A 25779-nucleotide genomic window follows, 5' to 3' on the forward strand; every position below is an offset into this window, starting at 1 on the left:
TCTAAAAAATTATTATATAAATGTTTGGTGAAAATGTCAACTCTCTATGTTTGTTCATTGTCGAATAACAACTCATTAGTTATTAATTATCAAAATAAATTAATATATTATGTTAATATATGAGTACCATTATTCATTATATAACTATGAAATCATACAAATAATTTGCCAACACAATTTGCTTTATTGATGTTTAAAATAGAACAGGTATTTTAATTGCATTATAAATATAGGAAAACTTTGACGTAGCTATAATTTTTAATAATATAACTCAATAACTTTAAATCATTAAATAAATCACTTTAAAATTAACAATTTTCTATAAATTAATTATTTGAAAAGTATTTAGTTAATTCAATAAATGAAGATGCTATATCACGGTTAAGGTTCTCCAATACAAATTAATTTGGATAATTATACAAATAGTATTACCTATATTATATAGATTCATGATTAAACAAATTACTTAATTAATAACTTTCTGGCTTTTACTTGAAATTTGTGAATCTTAAGTTAATTAATATAAGTTATATATAATTTAAGTATAATATTGTGTCATAAAAATCATAATTTTCATCAAGTTAACATTATTAAAACAGTAGAGACATTTATAGCGTATTCAAAATGAGATCAGTACCAGGTGGTCAACTTGTGCGCAGGGGCATGGCTTTATTCAGGCTTTCATTGGAAAGCAGTTGTCGTTAGGACTTATATAATTTTGAATAGAGTATAAATAATGAATAGTTAATATTTACTGCTATATAAAACATAGATAAAAAAACAATAATAGAAGAGTTAATTAATTTAATTTCAAAACAATATATTTAAAACAATAATAATTCCACGAGTATGCCAAAATAAGGTGAAATAATACTTTCATAAAATCAGCAATCATAACTATGGCAACCAGTCACAACTGACGATAGGTAGCCAAAAGTATACAACGGCCATATTTAAAAAGTATTATAGAAACCTAAAACTGCAATTTTATTAAAAATGTATTACAGTTTAATTTAATTTTAATAATAACAATTGGTTTATATTATGCACAAAGAAAATGTGAGTAAAATATGAAAAATTTATCAAATAGGAATATAAATGATTATGAACCGAACAGTGTGGATGAAAAAGAATAATTTTAAATATCACAATATTTTTATAGAAACAAAAAAAAATATATAAAAATAAATAAGCAGCATAATATTTCAGAACTGTTTTTGTAACTATAATTAATGGTCTACATTTTTGTTTGTATTATGATATTACTGTTGTTTGAGAAACAATTATTGCAGTTGAAAATAGAAAATACAAAACAAAATATTTATAAATGGCAATCAGTATTAAATAAGGCAACCAATACAAATTATTATTGTGTCTCAGAAATAAACAATAAATTAGAAAAGGCAAAAGTTTGAATTATAAAAGAAAACAGTTATTCGTGATCTAAGCTGTACGTAAAATTATGTGTACACCAGAATCAGTATGGATAGGTTCGCTGAGCTCTCCAATTTTTAATGCAAATGATGCATCTTCGAATGGTTTCTGCATTGTGCCTCTAGTAAATGGTCCCAAATCACCACCACGTTTGGCCGAACTACAATCAGAATATTTCTGGGCAAGTTCAGCAAATGATGCTTTGCCGGAAACAATTTGTTCGCGATAAGCTGTGAATATATTATTTAAATTTCATTAAAATCTTCAAATCATAATTTATTAAATACAGATATATTTACATTTTATGATGTCAATTGCTTCAGATTTTGATCTAGTAATACGTTCTTCTCGCCACGATGAGGGTCGCCGTGATTTTTCGTGTTTAACCAATAAATGACTACATTGTACTTGTTCAGGACCAGAATTTGTTGAGCCTGTATTTTCAGATGCTGGTTTTGTTGGTACAGACCATTGGCTTTCCTTAGTTAATAAGTTTAAATAATAAGTTTGACCTGAAAAGTTATAATTAAATAAATCCAATTCTATATCTATTAGGTATATTAAACACTGTACTGTTATACAGGTACATATTCTTTTAAAACTACTTGAATAAATTAAAGAACTATCTAGTGAGATAGATTATATTTTTAAAAATTACTTAAATTTAAGTCATTGCTGTATTTATTTGAGAATTCTTTCCTTTGAGTCTGATTCCCTTTTTTGCATGTTAAGGGGGCTGGAGCGTGATTAATTTTCGGTCGAAAACATAGTTCACGACTTCAATCACTATGCCCAATATAATGTTCTGATATTAATTTTAAAAGCAGATTTGAATTTGTCACTAAATAATCTATGCTTTGACAATTTCATTTTTCTGATTTTTATTTTTTTTTTTACTTAGAAATTTACTAACAAAAAGAGTAAAAATAGATCATATTCATAATTCAAATTTAAATACACTATATAAAAATGTAAGACAGTCAATCCATAATAAATTTAGAGGAGAATTCAAATCTGCTTTCAAAATTTAAATCGGAACATTCTACTGAACGTAATGATTGAAGTCACTAGCAGTATTTTTTGAAAAAAAAGTTCCTAATTTTATAAAGTAATATTTGGTGACATGTGCATGCGCGTAAGTAAAATGACAGACGTATTATGATGCCTCTATACAACGTAATTGGTACTATGAATTATACACACTAATGTTCATTTACTTTCAACACATTCACAAGACCCATATAAATTGAAATATAAAATACCTAGTTTTTACTCGTTAGAATGGATTACACTCCAACCCCTTAAACATTCTTATTCATATTATACTGACCACTGCAGACGGGCATTGTTCGACTACACAGCAGGCATACAGCATGCATACAATTGTGGTATACTCAAAAGTGACTGAAGAATGTTGTCTAAGCCCGGTCCAGACCAAGAAACATATGTTTCTGACATTGTCGTGGACAAATATTCAAGTTATTGTTATGACAAAAAATCAGAAGCATAGTCAATGACAAATTTTTTTAGGTATGGATTTTCAATAAACCTAGATAGGTATTTATAATATTTTTAACGTAAGTAATTTTAAAAAAAGTTGTAATGCATATGTTAGTGCATCAATTGGAATTTTTAAGAGCATTTTTAGGTTGTATAGTGCATAAGTGCGTTAAAATTCCTATCTAGGTAGTTATAATTTTCTCTCTTTTAGATGACACAGATAAATTATTAGGTACATATATTCGTGATATTATGGCAATATGACACTAAAATTATAGAAAGGCCAAGGTAAACATTTATCATTACTACTCATATAATATTATGATATGTATAAGACATTTAGACAAGTGTTATCAACCAAAAAATATTAATTATAAATATTTATTATCTATCATATTTTAAAGCAATTTGAATTTTTACAAATAATTAGGGAAATGTTAACAAAATATGAAAATTTAAAATAGCTTAAAAATAAAAAGTAGGATAAACTGAGATAATGCACGAATATACGAAGAAAAAATAGAATTTAAAATCAAAAATTCATAGGTCACTAGTCTCGGCCAAACATCTAAATGGATATATTATTGACAAAATCTTACGCAACAAAAACCTAAATAGAGTCATGGTAACAGTTTGGAAATATTGAATTCCATCATGACCGAAAAGAATTCCACAATATCATATAAACATACCGGTAGACCGGCTCACTCGCTTCTCCCATCCGGTCGGAAGTTGTTCTTCTTCGCTCATTTTTCTGTTCGAAAACTCGGGTTTTCCGTTACGTTCTTGCGACGCCGACGAATAACTGAATAGTCAAAACACTGTAATTTTGTGGGTAAACGTAGGAATAAATGGACGAAATTACAGATGTTGCTCACCCTTTCAATTGTTAAAACACATAAATATGTATGTATTTTATGTTGCAGCCTCGCGGGTAGAATTACGATTTATGGTTTACACGGGGTGAAAAGCTGCTAACAAACGTATAAACAACGGAGACGGAGCGAACGAAATTTTAATCACAATACCGATTACCGAAGGCGGCCGAAAACTAACCCCACGGCCCACAGTCTGGTACTCTGGTCCAACACCAGTACCACACCGGTTTTGTAGTGGTAACGTCGGAACGGCATAAACAAAACGATCAGCTGATCGTGTTCACATTCTCTTTGGCAATTATACCAAAAAATTGGAGAAAAGTAAATATTTTGTTATAGTCGAATATTCGAATATGGAATATCAGCCGATGTCTGATGATGTTCAACGTCTACTAACCATGTAATTTAGATTTATTTTGAAATTAATCATATTAGGTAGTATTTAATTTATTAATTTTTGAAAAATATAACACATTTCAATAATATTTTACGTTCGTTTTATCGATTTTATTCATTGCAAAGAATTTTGATAGGACATAATTATAACCAAATTTGAATCAATACACTGTAAAACGTTTTGAGTTGATGCAAAACGTTTCAAATTGGTCCGAAAATGATGCGAAATTAGAAAGTCCAATAATTATTATTTTGATAAAAACTATAATATCAATTATATACATCGATAAGCAATTCAATAAATATAATTTTTTTACTGCATTTTTTACAACTTTTTTTATTGATATCATAATAGTTTAATCGTAATTAATAATTATTTATTAGTAATTGGTATAATAATTAAGCTTATCTGAGTTTCTCAGACTTGGATGTAAATTGCTATATTGTTCAATTCACAGATGTGTTCGATTGTGACGTGTCCCGAAATATTCTAATTGCGGTTTGGTCAACAAATTACTATTGGTAAGTAGGTACCTAGAAACATCGTATATTATATTTTAATTCCGTTAGAAATTTATTAAAGCTATTGACTCAAATTTTAATTCAATTAGATTAGAATTGATTCTATATTTATCTCGATATTTATATATGCCCAATGAGTAGGTATAATAAAGTTAAAAGTGTTTATTACTATAACTAAGATTCATAGACAAGCATATATTGCTCAGATTGTTGATCAAATTTTCTTTATATTTACTTTAATTAATTTTTTTGGTATTTTAAATTTGTTTAGTAATTGTCTGTAAAGTATAAATAGAGTTTTTTTATTTACCGTAAATTTAATTTGATTTTATATTCTCTTTTATACATAGACATCTTTTATACTTGTTTTTTCAGTAAATATCTTTAATCATTATCATTGCAGGTGTATTTTATTTAATTAATTATTATGTCATTGATGACAACTAGCTTTATCTTCAATATCATAAATTAACAATTATAAAATATTCCATTCAATGTCATGTAAATAAATTGTTATTGTTGTTCAACAGTGGCCATATCTGTATGAAAAATATAAGACAAAATAGGCGTAGCTCTGTCAAATGTATAATCTGATCATACTAAAAAAACATTGGTGCAATATCATGAGATTAAAATTTGTTATAAAATATTAATTGTTTTATGGTGCCAATGTGCATAATGCAAATTGATTTGATTGAAATAACAAACAACTGTTAAAATTTCCAGAGTATGGTGGTAGGTGTGGTTATGTGCTATGTGGTTCATACTATTATAATAGCTACAGATACTATAACATACAAAAAAATTAACAATCAGATAGTTAAATGATATACTGCGTGGGTTATAAACATCTGATACAAAAATACTTATTTGTTACTGCCTGGCGCTAGGTGGTTGTCTTTATTCTAAAAATTCAATATTCACGGTCGATAAATATCTGTATCTTGATATATTACATAGGTATAGGTAACTATAGTATGTGATCTAGTAATGCAATAAGGGTAAGCACCTAGGTATCTATAATATTTGGAATTATATTTTATCATATTATAATCATGTTAGTATGTTGTCAGCTTGTCGCATGTTGTGCTTATGCCTTATGGTTTCAAGTATATACCTTACATACTGTAATAACTAATAACGCAAAAATAGGGAAAATATAATAACGACTCCTGTCGATAGTTATATTAAAATTGTATGTTAAAATTAGGTATCTGTATGATTCTCTACACTTATAAATACTGGAGAATAATACCAGATACAAGTACTAAAAGCACGCTATTACCTTCCACCAGGTGTTCGGAGCGCTCTCGAGATCATGTAGTCGAGAATTTGATCAAACACACAAAATGTACATATAATGTAGTTACCGCAATCAATATAAAATATTATATTTAATGCCTTACCTCACTTGCAGCTGTCTGTGGGTTTTATATGACACAAAATAATACTTTAAATACACATATGAAATATGAATGAAATAATGAATGCACTGATTATAGCTTGTCACAAGAAGTCCAGTTGTTGCTTGTAGGATTTGGTATTGGGAGGCACTATCCACTATATATAATACTCTCAAACCGCTTCTGTCTCCTGACACATAAATCAACAATTATTTTATGATTGATTATTTAAAAGCTTAATAATTATCTGTAACAATATAAAAATAAATTAGATTTTAAACAACATTTTTAATATCCTTTAATGGTCAAACATTGAATTTTATATTATATGTTGTTGAAGTGTTGAACAATAAAGTAATAATACAACATACCTACATTAGAAAGAATTAACTGTTAATGCTAAATATGTTACTCAACAAATATTTTTTAGCGGTTGTTTACTTATAATATTAATAAATAATATAAATATATTAAGTTTGATCATTCATCTATACAAATAAAAAAAAATAATCTATTTTTTAGTTTTTATTATTTAAAAATAATATAAAAACATAAAATAAATGTTAAGGTAGAAAAATTGTTCTTTGATAGGTGTTAATGTAATTATTTGGGAGATAACCATACACTTATTCAAAATTTACAATTTATCAATTATCTAAGAAAAAATGTTTGATGCATTTAATATTTACGCAATTCATTAAGATCAAATTACATCAACTTGGTAAATTAATAACCTAACTTGACACTACTTACAAATTAGTAACTGATAAAGTTATTTTACTAATATAGTATTATGAGCGAATTATTCCCTGATTCATACCTATGATCAGGGGCGTTCGCAGGAAATCAGCTCAGTGGGTGCAAATTGAAATGCATGTTATATATTTTACATATATTTACATTATTATATAAACATAACTCCAAATTTAATGCAAAAAATGTATAATAATATGAATTATGAATCAAATAGTAATGATAAACGTCTGGTCCAAAATGATTCAAAACATTGGTTTTGTGATTTTCAAAAAATAATGTATCGTCAAATCTATTTTTGTGAAAGTGAATTAGAGCCAAACTGCTTAACCTCATATTGGACATTGTAGATCTTACCCGTGTCTTGATACGACGCAAAGCACTAAAATAGATAATAATTATAATCAATATTAAATAATTAATACAAAATATGATTTATAATATTATTATGTTAGGTACCTAAAGGTTCTTTCAGCTGAACAGGAAATTACTGGTAATGTAATGACTGTGTAAAGCTGTATTTAGATTCTTCTAGTAAATCAATTATTTGTGTATTTTGATCACATGGTTTTTTAGCCATATTTCATACTAAGTTGTTGCTTCTTCTTCAAAATTATCAAGGAGAGGTCCATATAAGTTATTGATAGATTTAACTACTTCACTGAATTCTTCAATATTCATTTTTATCATTTTTTTTTGGGTGTAAATTAAATAATGAAAATGATTTTAAATTTTCATCAGAGAATCTATCACTAATTGACATTATTATGGAATCTAAGTAGGGAATAAATAAAGATTGTCTAAAAAAGTCATTAATATTATTACTTGGATAATTATCTTGTTGTGTTTGTCTGATAGCTCTTCGTGGTATTTTTAACTCTAGACCAATTTTAATTGCAGTTTCTTCTGCTTTTTGAATATTAAGTTAAATTGACATTCTCTGTTACATCATCCATTTTTTACAATCTGTAAAAGCTCTTGAATGCGTTTTGTGGCTTCTTGTAAATCAATATTCACACTTTGAAGAATAGTAGATATAAATTCAAATTTGGCATTATACTTTGCTATAATTTATAATAAAAAAACACATCTGATATATATTTAAATTTATAATATGTAGACATGTATTGATCATGAGTATTGAATTCAATAGTCTAATCATTAACTGTAATTAATATCCCCATTTTCAACATAAATAAAATATTTAAGATTAACTTAATTAAATAAATATTTTGACATTTTTTTAGAAATAAAATATACTATAAACAAAATTAGTTTAAAGAGTAACAAATTTATATTTATTTATACTTTTATATTTAATTTATAATAAATGATAGATTCAGTCTTAAAATTAAGTAAAGTAGGTACTAAATATTAATTGAAAATTAATAATAATAGGTATGATAAAATTTGTATTCTAGTAAGTACTTACCAAAATTAGGTTTTGTGACCCTACTGTCTCATCTGTATCTCTTTGTGGCAAAGGAACATGTGACTCAGGTTTTTAGAAAAAAAATCAGAAAAAAATTGAATATATTATAATATAATATATTAATTTTTTTGTTTATTAAAAAATCTCAGTGGGTGCAATGGCACCCACTGGCCCCTCTCTGCGGGTGCCCCTGCCTATGATTGACATGATGTTATACATTTATAATTCAGTACTAAATAACAATAGCCATTTAATGCAATAATAATTAACATAAATACAATTATTTAATACATTATACTATAAGTATTTACAGTGGCGGATTTAAGGGGGGGGGGGTCCCCCATTGGGTTAGCATTTAGATTAATAAATTGGGCCATTTTTTTTAAATATTTGAGTCATAAAACTTAGAAAAAGACAATGCCCCCCCCCCCCAAAAAAAAAAAAAAAATTTGGATCCGCCACTGGGTATTTACTTAAGAATAAGATTTATTATAATATAGGTTATTGTAAATAGTATCTATTCAATGATGTATATAAGTTTTTGGTGTCTTTTAAAAACACACATTATTGTATAACTAATACATTCATCATTCAGAATCTTTAAGTATTGTTTAAATCATTAGAAGGAAGAGACTGCATACAAATATTAAACATACACTATAGTACTTGCAATGATATATGCCTATCATCATAGACGTGATAGAGCCATCATATTATTTGGCACCAGTTTCAACATGAATGGAAATTTAATATGTCTTTTAGAGAAGCTAAAACTTTACATACATTTAAATCTCTTTACCGGAGCCAACAAATTACAATTATAAGTATATAATATATATATTGATGTTATATTTATCTTTTAATTAGGCACTCATAAAATGTATGGCATGCTAGCCCCTTTTCACATTTGTTTTCGCCCCACTTTTAGCATCCCAAATTGTATGCAGAAGAAATGAAAAATATTCTATAAAACCCTAACCCATAGAAATATGAAATTTCTAAAGAACACTAGATATCATTAATGTCATAACTTATAAAATATAGTGGATCTTTCTAAACTATGTTCTTAAAAGGTAGAAAATTCCCTTCATGTCCTCTAACTAGGTGCATAATGAATTAACAGTAGTTCCCATTTAAAATTTAAAGTTGAAGCCATCATTCTTTTTACCTAATTATATAACTGTTTGATTATAATCATTCAGTTTTATTTTTTTTTATTAAATATTAATAACGACTTACTATATTAGATATTTCTTTAAATTATAGATTCTTTTATGAATTATATGAATATGTTGGACTGAATATAATGATAATTACGAATTTTATTTCTGTATTATACATGTATACCTTTTATTGTTTCAAATGTCAAACATTACTTATTGTGTTTTGTAGGGTATTATAGTCTCGATCTAAAACAATTAACAAGATATATGTAAATTTGTTTGTGTGGGCCAAACAATTTTATAGGTACTTTTCAAAGTGTATATCATTAATTTAACAAAAGGGAAAGTGAAAGGGAGAGAAGTAGTCTTTAATATTAGCACACGATTTCCTTCCAATTCGCCAAAACAGCTATAACAACAGTCAACAGCTGAGTGCCTGAGTATATCAAAATATTTTAATTCACTTGTCATTCGTCACACAGTGATCTCCAGTAAAATATCAATATAGATACTAGATACTCAACGCCTTACGTAACTGAATTTTTTTTTCCTTTAGTAAATATCTACACTTTATAAAAAAAGTAATTCCGGATTAAATGCAGGTACTAATAATAAAATAATTTATAGGATACTTTTAACTTTCGAGTTTTTAATTAATAAATCAAATAATTAATAATTAAAATTATATTTAATTGTTGTCCTCTTAATAATATTTCATACATTTTAGTCTATCTACTAGATATTTTTAAAATATTAGTACACACCTACGTAGGTGTAATAAATAGGACATTTACTGAACATAACGTGTACATAATATGCGTTTCTGGAGGTTCGACTGAACTGACACACCGCCGCGGCCGCAACTACGGCAGTATAGTTAGTAGTCTCGTACTTCGCAGTCATCGCCGGTCATTGAACGGACCATGTCCTCGCTCGTTTAGTGTAGTTATTTTTTTTATTATTATTGTGTATGTATTTTTTTGCCAACACAGTGTTGTGTTTCGATTACTTGTTTGAAACTTCGAAGCGAAATGCTCCTACATAACTATTGGTCGTGACGGATGATTTTACTTCTTAACTATTATGGTAAATTTTAACGATTTTCAGTATACAAATTAAATTATAAATATAATTAAATACATTTTTATCAAATATTTATTTATCCAACGTTTTATAACCAAAAATATTACATATTGGTAATTTATCTGAGCTCTACTCAAGCTAATGTAATATGGGTTATAACAATTTAAATTTAAATTCATTCTGCTGAAAAATTATTTTTCCATATACCTACATGCTATAAATATTTGTCGGAGAGCTCGTAGATTTATTTCTATGTAAAATTAATGTCCAATAATTAAAAAAAATTTAAAACACTTGACTGTAAAATTACGTGTATATAATTTTATAGTAATCATAAAATATTTTAATATACTTATTAAACTAATAACATTCAATAAGAACCATAATAACTGTGTGCATTCAGCATACAAAGTTATTAGTTATTTCTTAATTTATTACTACTAACTATCTTTGTCCATCCTAACGGTGCTTGGTTGGTTAATTGGCGAAAAACGAATTCATAACGGTTGAAGATAATGTAGGTATATGAACTGTATATTATTTTTCTTTGCACGTAGGACAAATTAAATTAATAATTTATTATCATTAACGTTATTTCGAGAGTAACAATTTGTCATTGTTTTATGTTCCACATATTTTTATAATACCTAATTTAAAAAAATGTAATATTAACTTAACAGAATAATTGATGTGTAATATATAAATATATAATAAATTAGTCTACAAAATATTATGCTTTATAATTTACATAAAGTTTTGTTTGTATAATTCCTAACTATTTTAGTACAAAAATTATAATAAAAACAGCAACACTTAGGTTTATTATATATTATATTATATGCTTGGCATCGTAATAATACGCCATATATACCCAATTGAATTATTATTAACATATGTATTACCTTTATTGTACACTAGGCACATAATATCGGTTTAATAAATTAATAATTTTCACTATAACATTATTAAGCGCTCAATTTAAATGTTTGTCTTAACTAAACATTTTCATAATTATTATTCTATAAGTTATGTTTAAAAAATAAATTGTTGTTTAGTTTCATTACCTAGGTAAGGTATATTATTTCCAATGTAATATATATGTAATATATAACCCCAAATAAATCTACGGAAACATACAAGGTAATAGATAATTTAACTATAGGTACCATTATATAGTTCAAGGCTTCTAAAGAATTTCCCCCCTTTTTACACAAAATTGAATTTCAAGGACTATTTAACCAGCAAGTTGCGATCAATTTTCAAATCATTTTATTAACGTTGGAAAATCCTCTTGGTATTGTAACTGGTCATGGGCATAATTTACGCATTTAATGTTTTAAAATACCTAAAAACCATTGAACCGAACGTATTTCAAATTGATTGCATCATTAGTATTAAAACAGGCCTACTTTCTGTAGTAAGTATTTTTTTTGTTTTATTCCATAACAATGATAAATAAATTACAAATTGCTTACAAATTCTGCAATACATTTAACTTTTCATATTTTAATCAAAGATAAAAACCAAAAAAATCTTTATCTATATTGGCGTTTTGGCAGATCCGTTTCGCGCTTCGTCCCCGGTTCCGTGTATGATACGAATTCGTGTTACACAAAATTCTTCCATTAGATTTCTATAGTTTCTGTATTATAATATTCGTATAACAATGAATTTACTAAATGATTTCTAATGTATAGAAATAAAATCGTTATGGAACGCAAATTACTATACCTTAGCTACCCAAAACTCTAAAAGACACTCATATTCTATACCTGTGATAGTGTATTAATATACTATTTATACCTATTATCGTATTTTCTATTGTAATATAATAATGTACCTATATTTTATAACTTTTAATTTACAAACGTTAACTTACTATACCAATATTTTTTAATTATTTTTAAATTTCTGTGTTTGAAAATCTTTTATAATTTTAATAAGACCTATGATATATAATATATATATTAAATAATTGTTCACTACTATACAGTGTAAGAACTACAAAATGTCACAATTATATAATTCTTATCAATCTAGCTTATAAGCACAAAAGAAAACTGCTTTGTATACTACCTACTATACTATTATTGCATGTAGCCGTGATGTAATTTCATTACTCGTTGGTGTACCTGTTTTATGTTTATATCATTTGGTTGTAATGTTCTTTGTTAACATAACCATATGGTACCTATATCAAAAATATTGTTTTATTTACTCAATATTATAACAGTTAAATCCTTTTCCTCCATCAAAATGAAATGTCTTTATATTTAAATATGAAGTATAAACTTCTTTTTTCAAATGAAAACTACTAATGAAAATCTGAGAGGAGTGATGAATGTATTGGTCATTGGTTATTGGGTTTTACAAAGATGCATGGTTTTTTTTGTCTGTTGTCACATTTTAGAGCAGAAAAAATGCTGTAATCTTCAAACTTGAGGGTATTTTCTGGTAGAAAATGGGATCCAGTTGCTACTTTGATGAGCCGAAAGTAGATGTTTAAATTATTGTGTACAAAAAACTGTATACGTCAGTCTTTTATTATAATAAATTATCCTTTTATAAAATATTTATATTATTTTAGTAAATTATTTCCCTACGGTTGGTTGAACTATATTTTGAAGAAAAAAAACGCATAATATAATATTAGGTATAGAATTAATTATATTAATATTATATCGTCGCGAATTATTGCTATTACCACTAAGTCAATACCATAGTCGCAAGTAGCCCAAAGCTTTTAATGGGACTAAGCCGCCCGGGGGCCCCATAATATTTTTAAAAAATGATATACTCTTAGTACTAAGTACTAACTTTTAAGTTACCCACCTCCCCCCAATTTACACTAATGATTAATATACCGATGTACTATAGAGTATAGTATGCTGTGAATAATATTATGCCAGTGTTATAAATAACATAAATGTAGGTACCTACTACTTATTCTGAATATTTTAAACCTGTAATTGGTATAGAAAATAATATACGTATATTGACCAAAAGTTTCAAGTCTACAATTAATATTTAATATCAACAAAATTAAATTACTTAAATCATTATTTATCATTTAAATACTCAATTTCATCAAAAATTAAATTTTAAATGGCTAAAAAATATCTGCCTATTTATTTTCAAAAATTTTTAATTGGTCTATGAACAACTTATACGTTCAACTATAAACAAAAACAATATCAACATAAATCGAAGAAAAAACAGTACCTCGAAAACTACTATAACTACTATAACTATAACCTAACCATGTTTTTAAATTACTAATATTACGTTGTGAAAATGTCTAGTTTTTACCTATCTTTGGTTATTCCATTTTGTATTATCAGGTAAAACATTTTGTAACTTTAGTGTTTTATAAATAAACAATTATTTGTACCCTTCATTTAAGTAATCACTATAAATAAAATTTGTTAAACATTTAATATGTTATGTCTTAATACGTGATATTTTAAATACATAGATAGTTAACAATTTGTAATTAATTATTCTTGGCATAGTAAATATAGGAATTGTTTCTCACCTGGTTTGAATCACTTATATGTATATGATATTTTAATAATACTCTTTATAATATCATACAATTTAAAAATGTATCAACTTTTATGATTATTTAAATGTTATTGAACATTTTATATTGGATTTATACTCCATACTTCCATAGTCAGACGCGTATCGCGTACCAAGCCTGTAAGATTTGATTTGTTATTCTAATTAGTGATTCCTACAGATCCATCCCACGTGTTGCCTACGCGTATGAGTATATACAGCGTATTTTCACATCATGGTTAATATTATACTTAACCCACAGGTATTCTCTATAATACAAAGGCAATTTTTTTTCAATTTAATATCTAAAAATATTGTTTATAAATACTGTTAAAATGTATTATAATTTTATTTTTTACAAAAATTTAAAAATGTCTAGTACGGTAGAAACTTGATAAGTAAAAGCAGATTAAGAAATTTTAATTATTAAAATTTTTTTTTTCATCTAATTATATCTTAATTTAATAACAAAGAATTAATGTTTAAAAAATTAAGACTATAGTTCCTATGGAAATTAATTAAAATATTATGTTATATCATATTATGCAATTTGGTTGTTAAATAATATTAAAAATGAACATGTTTCTATAATACGATACATTTACGTTATGTATTATTGCATTGTAAAATATACATTTTGCGTCTGTTAAATTTAATGTAACTCCCAATTCCCATGTTCATTATTGTCATTAAATCCTTTACAAAAGATAAACTTATCTTTTTAATTTGATGTTTATTGTTAAACAATTAATACTTGACACTTGTTATATTATATCCAACATCATGAAACTCAAATATTCCATACGAACATTATAATGTTATGATCGTTAACAGAATATACCTAATATCGATTTAAATAGGTACGTACATGGGCGATCCTAGAGTTTATTTTTAGGGGGTTTGGAGTAAACTTTACCGACTTCCAGTATTTTACTATATTATAGTTGTCAGCCGTCACCGCTTAATGTAATCATTAGGGCTCAGATTTAAATGCCCTTAAAATATCAAAAATAATGAATTTCACATGTCAAATAACTGATACCGGAATAATATGACTGGTGTTTGTGAGGAGGATGCTAAGGATCGTAGTAAGTGGAAATTGAGGACCAGGGTGGCCGACCCCAGATAGTTGGGAGAGAAGGCGAAGGAAAACAAGAAGAAAATAAATATATATTATATTATAACATTATTTTATAACCATATATTGATAGGCATGATAACAAGCACGTATAGGTGTACCGACCAGTCGGCACCAGTCTATTCTGTTTTTAGAAATAAATTGTTTTATTTTGTGGAAAACAATATTAATATACGGGTTTTCGACTGCCCTTACATAATGATAAAGATTATTATTATAATGGTATGGCAAAATGTATAACAAAATCTTTTCATAATTCTTAAATTATTATATAATAATTTATTATACCCACATTATGATAACTGATGAGTGTTCCAGTTTCCCGTGTGGCGTGTATTAATGTATTAAATTATTTTGCATAATATCATAATATCTACCTATTGATAGACGATTTCCATAGTTCAATAAAAAAAAAATTAAAATTTTGGGTTTCTTAATCTTGAGAATTTCTATGAAATGCTGACTGGAAACAAGAATTGCCGAGACTGTAGTCATTACTGTCATCAAGTTTAATTTGAACATTCAATAAAATATTATCGGTGTACTAAATTTTATAAAATTTATTTATATTTATTATATTTAAAACTAATTTATGACTAGGTATTTATGATAGCATAATATAAACCAAAAGTGTCGCCTTTACTGTTAATTATAAAACTATAATTACCTTACGCTCATTTTAACTTTCCTAGAGTAAATAAACAAAAACTTCACAATAACTTTTATTTTACGTTTTTTGACAACAAAATAATGTTTTTAGACTAAATAATTTATATTAATATGTTGAACACTATATATAGTGTCTAATGTTTTTATGAGATTCCCCAGAGAATAATGGTCAACAATGACCTCATTTGGTCCAACTGTATATCGATCCTATTACCATTTTTTCGCCATTCATGCCCAACCAAACATAAAAAAAAATATCTTCTCTCACATTCGTAATACTTTTATATTCAATATACAATAGGTATATCGAAACAAATATATACCTACGTTATGGTTTTATATATGGAGAAAAAGGTACTAATACGTTTTTAATATTACTAAAATCATTTCCTATTCAAAGTGCTTATATCGATTTGTGGTTTCCGTCCACTACACATGTAACATAAAAAAATTACGCTCCATATACTACAATCAACTCTGTTGCTTCACATTTGGTTAAATTTTTTTTGAATAATTTAAATAAAGTGTTATTCTTAATTTATATTAATTTTTTTAATGATTCGAATTTAAATTTGTATCGCTTAATTTTAAAAGGCAGTTGTTTTTTATGTTACGTATCTTAAAATTAATATTTTTTTTAACCTCCGTTAAGATAAATTTAGTATTCTCTTCTTTAAACTTCTATGATTTGTTCTACTAACGATAAATGTGATGATAGTGGGATGTCAAATTTTCTAGAATGTGTGGAATAGATATAAACAACATATTTTATGGTTAAACTTTCTTTTGAATTGAGAGGACGCTACACCCGCATGTATTGTCCCCGTTTTAAATATGTAAAACATAGCAAAAACTGTCTTGCGCGGTTCCCTCAGGCTGTAGTCCAAGCTAAGCAACCACATTTTTACACTACAAAGAGGAGAACAATTACTGTGCAATGTTGTTTTTATATTTACGATATCACAAATACGAAAAAAGTTCTAATTGTTTAAAAATGCACTATTTTTGAGTTTTCCAAACTTGAATAACTTTTTTTTTTAAGTTCTGATATCGAAAAAATAAAAACAGCGTTGCACAGTAAATGTTCTCTTTTTTTTGTATTGTGCAATGATTTATTATTGAATTCAAATTTTACACATATACATTATAGTGACTTACTAAATTACGAGATACACTCTTTTCCTACCTACTGTAAAGCAGAGTGTTTACCCACTTTCCCCCTTTTTTCTACTATTTTATTTTAATTTAAAAATATAAATTAAAAAAATATTGTAAATTATACTATCAAAATATTATAGACCAAAACTGACATACGCGTGATTAATAGGTACGTAATATAATATACGTTATTACTTATTACTTTGAGTACCTTCGTATTATGTACACAGTGATATATGATAAAAAAACATATCTTTTTAAACTACTATTGTCAAATAACGATTATAAATTTTAAACACTATTTAATTGACATTTATATGTCCGTATCTTTTTAATTAACAACTATTAGCTAAAGTTTACAATTATATGTACCTATATTTAATGATAGTTACTATACAGTTTCCATTTTTATGTAAATAATAAAACAACAAGTAGGTACAGTACAAAAATGGATACACGCATTCATTTGATTTAACCAAGTTCCGTTATTTGTGACTTAATATGCTTCAGTATAAAATTATGTATGTAATTTATAATATTAACTTATATTTAGTAAAAATTAAACCAAAATGCATACTTAACAAATTTATTTTTTTGAATTTCCCTGTTATCTTTGAGTTAACCTTAAAAAAGTAAATCATTATGCTATCTTTCGTTTTCAACGGCATTTTTATAATATTTGTCAATGCTTTAAATTATAAGCTTAAGACATCCGCTTAAATAATGATCTTCTCGATTGTTGTATCATGTATTCATTAAATATATTTTGATTACACTTTTCAAGCTGTTGAAAAAAACTTACACTTCTATTATGGGTAATCGACATTAAATTGTTAGTAAAAAAAAAAAACCATGTTATATTTAATCAGCTGTAGTTTTTTGTCATATTAACGTTAAAAGGTCCGTTTGTATGGCGGAAAATTGTATGCTTTCAGTTTGATCAGGTGTTACAAAGTGTTTTCGAGGTCGGTCAGGTTAGCGGCATAAATTACGTCATGTTTAACGCGTGGTGAATAATGGAAAGAATTTTTTTTTAAAAATGGTAATTCTTTACAACCGTGTAGACACAATTATTTCAATTGGTTAAAACGTATATTTATGTATTATATATTCTACTTAAGAATCAATCAATGTGTTTAAACTAAAATAAAAATAAGAATAAAAACATTATTCATAATATAGAGTATAAAAGCGATTAATGTATAATATTATAGTACTCGAGAGTCGAGAAGAATACACATATATAATGCATTACATTTTATAATGGATTTTATCTTAAGATTTCAATACGTGTAATGTAGAGATGAATGTAATACTAACAAGTAACAGCAATAACAATACATTATTTTTGAAGTAGATAGGTACTCCTGTTAAGTATCAGCGTATAACGATAGATTCTATAAATAATTTATATTTTATTTCAAACTCTTAATAGTTCATGTAATGATAATACTATGTAAGTTAAGCCACTGTTTATTAAAAATTTAAAACAAACCGAAGTTTTAAAAGTACGATGTATAAAATAGTGTATATATTTTGTACATTTATATATACTTTACACTATCTATACGAGTATATTATTTATAATATGTGTTGATATTAGGTTTAAATTATACCTAGCACAGTAATTGATAATGTAGAGGTATTAAATACTATTAATTACGCACATTTTAATAAGTAATAAGACTTATAGAACCATAACATTTAAATATATTTGCTGGTATTTACAAAATTAAGTATACATTTTTTTATGGAAAATATAATTTGTGAAATTCTCGAATAAGCAAAAAATGACATTGTATAATATAAGTCTTGGATTTACTTATTGCACTGATTATATAATTGTACACTCGTGATACTTACGTCCCTATACTAAGTTACTATCTATTGACACAGAATATACATTACTACACTATACGCCATCGTGAATACAATTAGAAATAATTATTATTTAGGCGCACAAATTTACATTATAGAACGATTTAATTATCTGTACCGTACAAGTATTTTACCTGTACATTATTTGAGTGTAAACAACTGCTGTTAGTTGCGAACAATTATATAAAAAATAAAACTGTACATTTATACATTAGATGTAAGTCTAAATACAATTTAAAGTACATCAATGTATTTTGTTTATGTTATAACTTATAAGTATTATTTAATACTATAATAACTATTTCATTTTATAGACAATTACTATGAAAAATTAAAACACTAAACGAAATACTAACAAATAACTTGAACAAATTAAAACAGACAAAACAAATAATAATTGTTAAACCAAATACCTTTACATATCTTGTTTCACTCAGAATCTATAATACATTAAATTGGAAGTTAAACCTCTGCAATATTCATAGAATAAATAATAAATACGTATAAGTAATAGATTTGATACCTATATTTAATTGTATAACTGTCAATAATGCTATTACACTAGGCTTACGAGTGGGATGGTAAAGGAGGGATTGTATAATTGATTTCAATTCTTTTAAAAATATTATGAGGTGTGGCCGAGTGGATATTATGCAGTCACATGGCTATATGCAAGAGTATTTGACCAACTCGACCTTGACAAAGAGCTGGCTGTAGTTCATGACTATAGTTAGCTGTTAAGTGTATTATGATAATTAAGATTTATTACTTATTATGATCCGAAAATATGTTTTTTTTTATATTATGTTTAAGAAAAAAGGTGGGCAAGTGGCTCCGCTCTGCTGTAGAGATGGTGTCGTCTATAAGTCACTTTAATGGATATGTTAAATTTGAATTCTGTGATTTAAAATCATTGTATGCGTAAAACGATTCTGAGCGAAGACGGTCAGATTTACTATAATATTAAGTATACTTTATGAAATTATTGCTAATAATATACAATTTATCTTTTAGATTTTTTAGTTACAATATGAACTACCTACTTATGAGAAACCTTGCTTTAAATTTAACATTTTATAATTTTTTTACTACCTACAAAGTAATTTTTAAATTATTGTGGTTTGATGAATTTTGTCAAAATTTTAACTTTTACTGCTATTATAACAGCTTATGAGGAACCTTGTATCATACTTACAAGCTGTTGGATACAGCGACAATTTTTTATCAATTTTTATAAAAAAAAAACCTAAAAATTGATAAATATCTATAAATATCTACAAAAATAAAGCGTCGAAATATTTTTTAAAATAAATCCATGTAATAATATATTATAAAAACTAATTTAAATATTTGGTGAAAATGTCAAGTACCTATCTACAGTTATTTGTTTTCGAATTACATTAAAATAAGAACATCGTTCTATAAGAAATTGTTAGTTTGTGGATGGATGTCGACAAATTTTTATTTCAAACGAACATATAAATAAATTTGAGTTTCTTCTGAACTTTTTTTTTTCGTTTAAGGTAGAAAAACTCATAAGTAAGTACCTAATTTTGTATACAATTTTCAAATCTATTAGACGTACAAAGACATTTTTTACGAATTTCTAACTAAATATACTAAAAAGAAACTAGTTAAAATCGTAATTTTCTTCCACTTAAAAATATCTCAAAGAGAGTCAAAATATTTTGAAAACTTTATGCTCTATAAAAAATGCTAATATAAACATTCAGTGACAATTTCAAGTATCTACGGTTATTTTTAATTTTTTTTTTTTTAGTTACTTAAACCAAAAAAACAACTTAGGTTTTGTCAAAAACTAATTTTGAAAATTACTGGGAATTTTCAATTTTGACTTCTCAAAAGTACCAACTAGATTCACTTTCCCACAAGAAAAAAAATTAATAAAAAAAACACATCATTGTAAAATCAATATCAATCGCTCCGCTCAAAATCTAAAATTATTCTGTGTTGAATACACCGGATAGTGCAGGGTACTTAAAAGTAATCGAAATCATAAAATTTAATATAACTAGATCGGTTGTATATTATTTTAATAAGTGCTTCTATTTTTACTAAAAAAAGAATGTTTATATGAATTATATTTTTTTATGAACATCTAATACAGTAGCCATAATATTATGTTGTTTGAAACTATCATAATTGTTTCACTACCCAAAAAGTGTTCACCAAGCTAAAAAAATCTTAAAGAACACATTGTAAACCTAACAGCTTTCTCAATATCTACTCCGTTCCAAATTTAAAACAAATGTTGGGTCAAAAAACTTTTAAGTGTAAGGTATCCTATTTTTTTTTTATGTTACATAACTACTATAAAGATTCTATATGTTCATAACGTATTTAATGGATTTTAGAATTAGCCACTATATACTACTATAATATAGGTTCATGATCATATTTTTAAAAAAATTTTGTGATTTGAGCTATAAAAAATATTATAAAATGAAATGCTTTTAAGATTCGATCATATTATGAATCAGATCTGAATTTATATCCGTAATGTATTTTATCTCATAATACCTACATCTTGAAACTACATATCTCACAACATTTCATAAATCTAAAATGAATCAGTTTTTCTTAAAAGCTGAAACTTATTATACAATTTGATGTATTATTATAATAGGTATGTATGTATATATATATATGTACCTACTGTTTAATTTCCTGGTTAGCAACCATAGTATAGTCTGAACACATAACCGAAGAAAATTGTTAACTAAAATAAGCACCCCCTGTTACTACTATATATGTTGTAAAAAAAATATGTAACTTCTGTACATCGTTATCATTCATGGTAAACTGAGTCACAAATGTGTTGTTAGTCCGATATCGTGTGTTCGTGCATTGATATAATGCATAGTAATTTTACTACCTATTATTTAATAATCAATTGATCTTCTGTCGTTATAGATTTCAACCGATCGTAATGATAATGTCTTCCACCCATCCAACCACCGGAAATCCGGTTGATCACATCATCCGACGGCATCCCGAAGTCTTGGCCTCACGGCCTGGACGACTGAGATGAGCCCACCAGTTAATTCAGCTGATATGTTGGTATCGTCACAGACGGCCACAGAATTCATAAGCAACAACAATAACAACAACAATAACAACGACGACGACGACGATCCTTGTGAAAAACCGACACTAACCACCGAAGAACTGGCGCTGTTAGCGAAACTCGAGGAGGCCAATCGGTAAGTTCTTACTTCTTATATTAATTATGAAGTACTTAGTCTACTATACTAGATGTAAGTTGAGTTATCAAACTTATATAGGTGTATATAGGTCTATATAATATATTATAAAGCCATCATAGAACCTCACTTCTCATAAACACTTATACCAATTTCCAAGTAGAAATTTAAAAATGTATCAGATTTAAGTTATTGTCTATTGACTAATATTGTCACTAGCCTAGCATACCTTTTTATCAACAAATTAAATAAATTATTTGTTTAATAAACACTTAATTATAATTTACAATATATTATACTTTTATTGAACAATAATATTAGAATATTATCAATTATCATTGACTTGAGTCTCTTTGATACTTTACTGGATACATTTATAATCTATATAATATGTTTATATAAAATTGTATTTTTTATTTAATAAAACATAAAAAAATAATAAAGACAGAATAATTATTATACGTCGTAACATGTAAAAAACTCATTATGCAACTATATTTTTGTTTAAGACGTTTAATTTTTTTCCTATTTTTTATGGCAGCAAAATAATTATATTTCATTATACTCTAAAGCAGAAATTTTCGTAAATATCGACGTATAATTAATATTTAATATGTTTTTATTATATTGTACATATATGTATATAAATATCAAATATTAAACATACTTACAAGCATTTAAGAGTACGCCTCACCAAAAGTGTACGCATGCAACGACTACTATAGGTATACAATTTAGATAAGAGATGTGAAACGACAGGGAATACCCCTAGGAATATAGTGCTGCACTACTTTGCTCATCTAAACTATAAATGCCTATGTAATAAATAAATATTAAAGTATGAATATTCTCTGTTACATAAATCACTCTACCTATAACCACATATGGGTAGGTACATCCAAAACTAAATATAATATCTATCGCTATATGGTATATATGATCAAATATGTGAATTAACGTGTAATTATTATTTACAATATTTTGAACTCTACTAATGATACTATTATATCGCGATAAGCTTTTATTTTTCCTAATATATTTATATCACTATAAACTGTTGTGTGTTGATACCGAACCCACAGAACATCTTAGAATCTCCTAATAACGTGTCATTTTATATTAGGAATAGTTTAAAATATAAATTTTAGATCAAAAAAAATTAACTGTCAAGTAATCAATATTCTTTAAAAAATAAATTGCGTAAAATGACAATTTTTTACGTCCCTAGGCTCATCGAGTCGGATTCAAAATCGCTCAATTCCATATCTAACAATAGCACACATTCCAGAAAAAGCTCCGATGCGTCACAAATCTCACTCGTATCTGGTAAGTATGAATTATTGTGTTAATGCATTATATTTTGCACGAATTCTGGGTTAGGCTAGGTTACAATCACAAAAGTTACTCGCGTCCGTTACACCGTTTCGTTGCATACCATATGCGTGACTGTAAAACGGCTTTAGAATCAAAATTTTTTTTTTCTCATGATAGTTCAAACTGACTATTTTACGCACGTAAATATAAGTAACGATAATTTAATAATAATAATTTTAAAGAACATATAATTTAACATTTAAGAATAATGTTTTGGTTGTCTGTTTAGGAGAAATATGTTCAAGTAATAATGTTAAGAAAACTAAAATATTTTTAAAGTTATATACAAGCTTAGGTATTGAGGTAATAATATAGATACTAGGTAAAAGTATACTGTACTGGGTAATCATAATTTGTTTTACATTTTTGCTTGTATCTTCAACTTTATAAGTTGATAAATTATATGATTTGTTAATAAATATAATAATATTAGAATATACAGAGTGTTCTAAATTTCGTGTGACAAAAGAAAGATCTGCCCCGTAAGAACCAGTGTAATCCCCACCATTTTTGTCACACGAAATTTGGAAGACCCTGTATATCAGATAGAACCTTTTTTTAAAACTAGGTGTAAAGACCTAGTCTTTCAAATCGTTTAATAAAACGTTACATAAATATATTTAGATACCTTCAGGTCCCTTCTATAATCAATCCTATTCGGAAATACATCATAAAAACTATTTAAGCATTATTCAATGGTTTTAATAAGAGAGTATTGCATATACATTTTATTAATTGTGTACAAGTACCTACTTATTTTTAAATTAAATATTTTTACCTGGGAATATTTATATAATTTTTTTTACTAATAAATATTCAATAAATATCGAATTGATCTGGATCATTAATTTAAAAAATAATTAATTTAATGCACCAACATACCTACTTAATTATTTAATTTAAGTTAAACATAAACCTTAAAAAAAGTTTACAACCAATTTTACTACTTAAAAAACTTTAAAAAATGTATTTTATTACCAGAAGAAGTTAAGTAACAATAATTGTATTGATAGACGACAATAATAGTAAAAATAAAATAAAATTTATTAAATATAATGGTTGACAAAGGCTATTGCACTTCAATTTATAATGCTGGTCTGTCATAAACAGAAGAACAGATTACATAATGCTTTATTCACAGTTATTAGGTTATTATTTTTTTTATATATATATAAGGATATATACCGTATTTTAATAATTTAAAACACTAGTGATATTTGTGTTATCACAATATCACCTATATATAGAGGAAATTAATGTTTTAAATCCGTCATATTATGTGGTTTTTAATTTTTCATAAAAATAATAAAAAATATACTTTCTGCTATGAATGTATTCATCTATTCAATTTCAGAATATTAAAATACCCATAATTAGACAGCAATTTCGAGTAATCTACTATGGGTAGGTGTACTGTTAACTTGTAAGTACCTTAAATATGATATAATAAACTAATATAAATGAATGTAATATGATCATTTTAATATTATTATATCTAATAAATAATAATCTCTATATATAAAAATGAATATTTGTCTGTGTGACCTGTATGCATTCCTAAACGACTAGACTGATTTTGATGAAATTTTTTGTGTGTATTTGAGTGGTTTTTTGGATGATTTAGATTCACTATCAGGCCCCGTAGGTCCAACCCGGGGATTTTGAGATTTACGGTGGAAATTGGTTATATGAGAAATAATTAGTAGAAACTAGTATTTATTATTTTATTATTTTATTATTTTCGAACACTGCATACTTGATATATGCTGTCGCACATTGCCCGCGATCCGACGTCGGATTGCCTACCAGGGGGACTGAACTGCACCCAAAAGAAATTGAACAATCACAAATTTTTAAAAGTTATAATTTTTACGGGTAACGAAATGCGCGGGATAAGCTAGTTATAATATAAACCTATACTACTTGCAGATGATAAAAACGTAGATGCATCGTGATCAATCTATCCTTCACCGGTAATCTTTGGGTTTAATGGAATAATGGCAATTATTGTAAACAAATTATAACATAGTTATTATTGAATTCCCAATTAATTTACTCTGATTAATAACTCTTCACGATTTATGTAATCAATCCAATTAAATTATAATATAATTATAATATGTACACAAATGTACTATCTATGATTGCATTTTTATTTTTATTTCGTAAATTATGTATTTAAAATATAATGTGAAAATTAAATAATTGATATA

At 26.3% G+C, this 25779-nt stretch overlaps 2 protein-coding genes across 3 annotated transcripts in view; one reads left to right on the plus strand and one right to left on the minus strand.

Annotated features, from left to right (window-relative positions):
- Positions 1–789: 789 nt before the first annotated feature.
- LOC100166101 (dodo-like) lies at positions 790–4015 on the minus strand. Its single transcript, NM_001162759.2, is given in 3 exon segments — positions 790–1664; positions 1734–1946; positions 3627–4015. Coding segments are annotated over 3 exon segments (492 nt in total). The 5' UTR covers positions 3685–4015; the 3' UTR covers positions 790–1443.
- Positions 4016–4538: 523 nt separating this feature from the next.
- LOC100169538 (ecotropic viral integration site 5 ortholog) overlaps positions 4539–25779 on the plus strand; it is a 29015-nt gene continuing 7774 nt past the window's right edge. For both annotated transcript variants that reach the window (XM_001945981.5, XM_008187035.3), the window contains exons 1-3: positions 4539–4730; positions 21903–22192; positions 23421–23518. In XM_001945981.5, the coding sequence (XP_001946016.2) occupies positions 22017–22192; positions 23421–23518 (274 nt within the window). In that variant the 5' untranslated portion in view covers positions 4539–4730; positions 21903–22016. The remainder of the gene's footprint in view (positions 4731–21902; positions 22193–23420; positions 23519–25779) is intronic.

Source organism: Acyrthosiphon pisum, chromosome A1, assembly GCF_005508785.2.
Source record: "Acyrthosiphon pisum isolate AL4f chromosome A1, pea_aphid_22Mar2018_4r6ur, whole genome shotgun sequence".
Taxonomy (NCBI): domain Eukaryota; kingdom Metazoa; phylum Arthropoda; class Insecta; order Hemiptera; family Aphididae; genus Acyrthosiphon; species Acyrthosiphon pisum.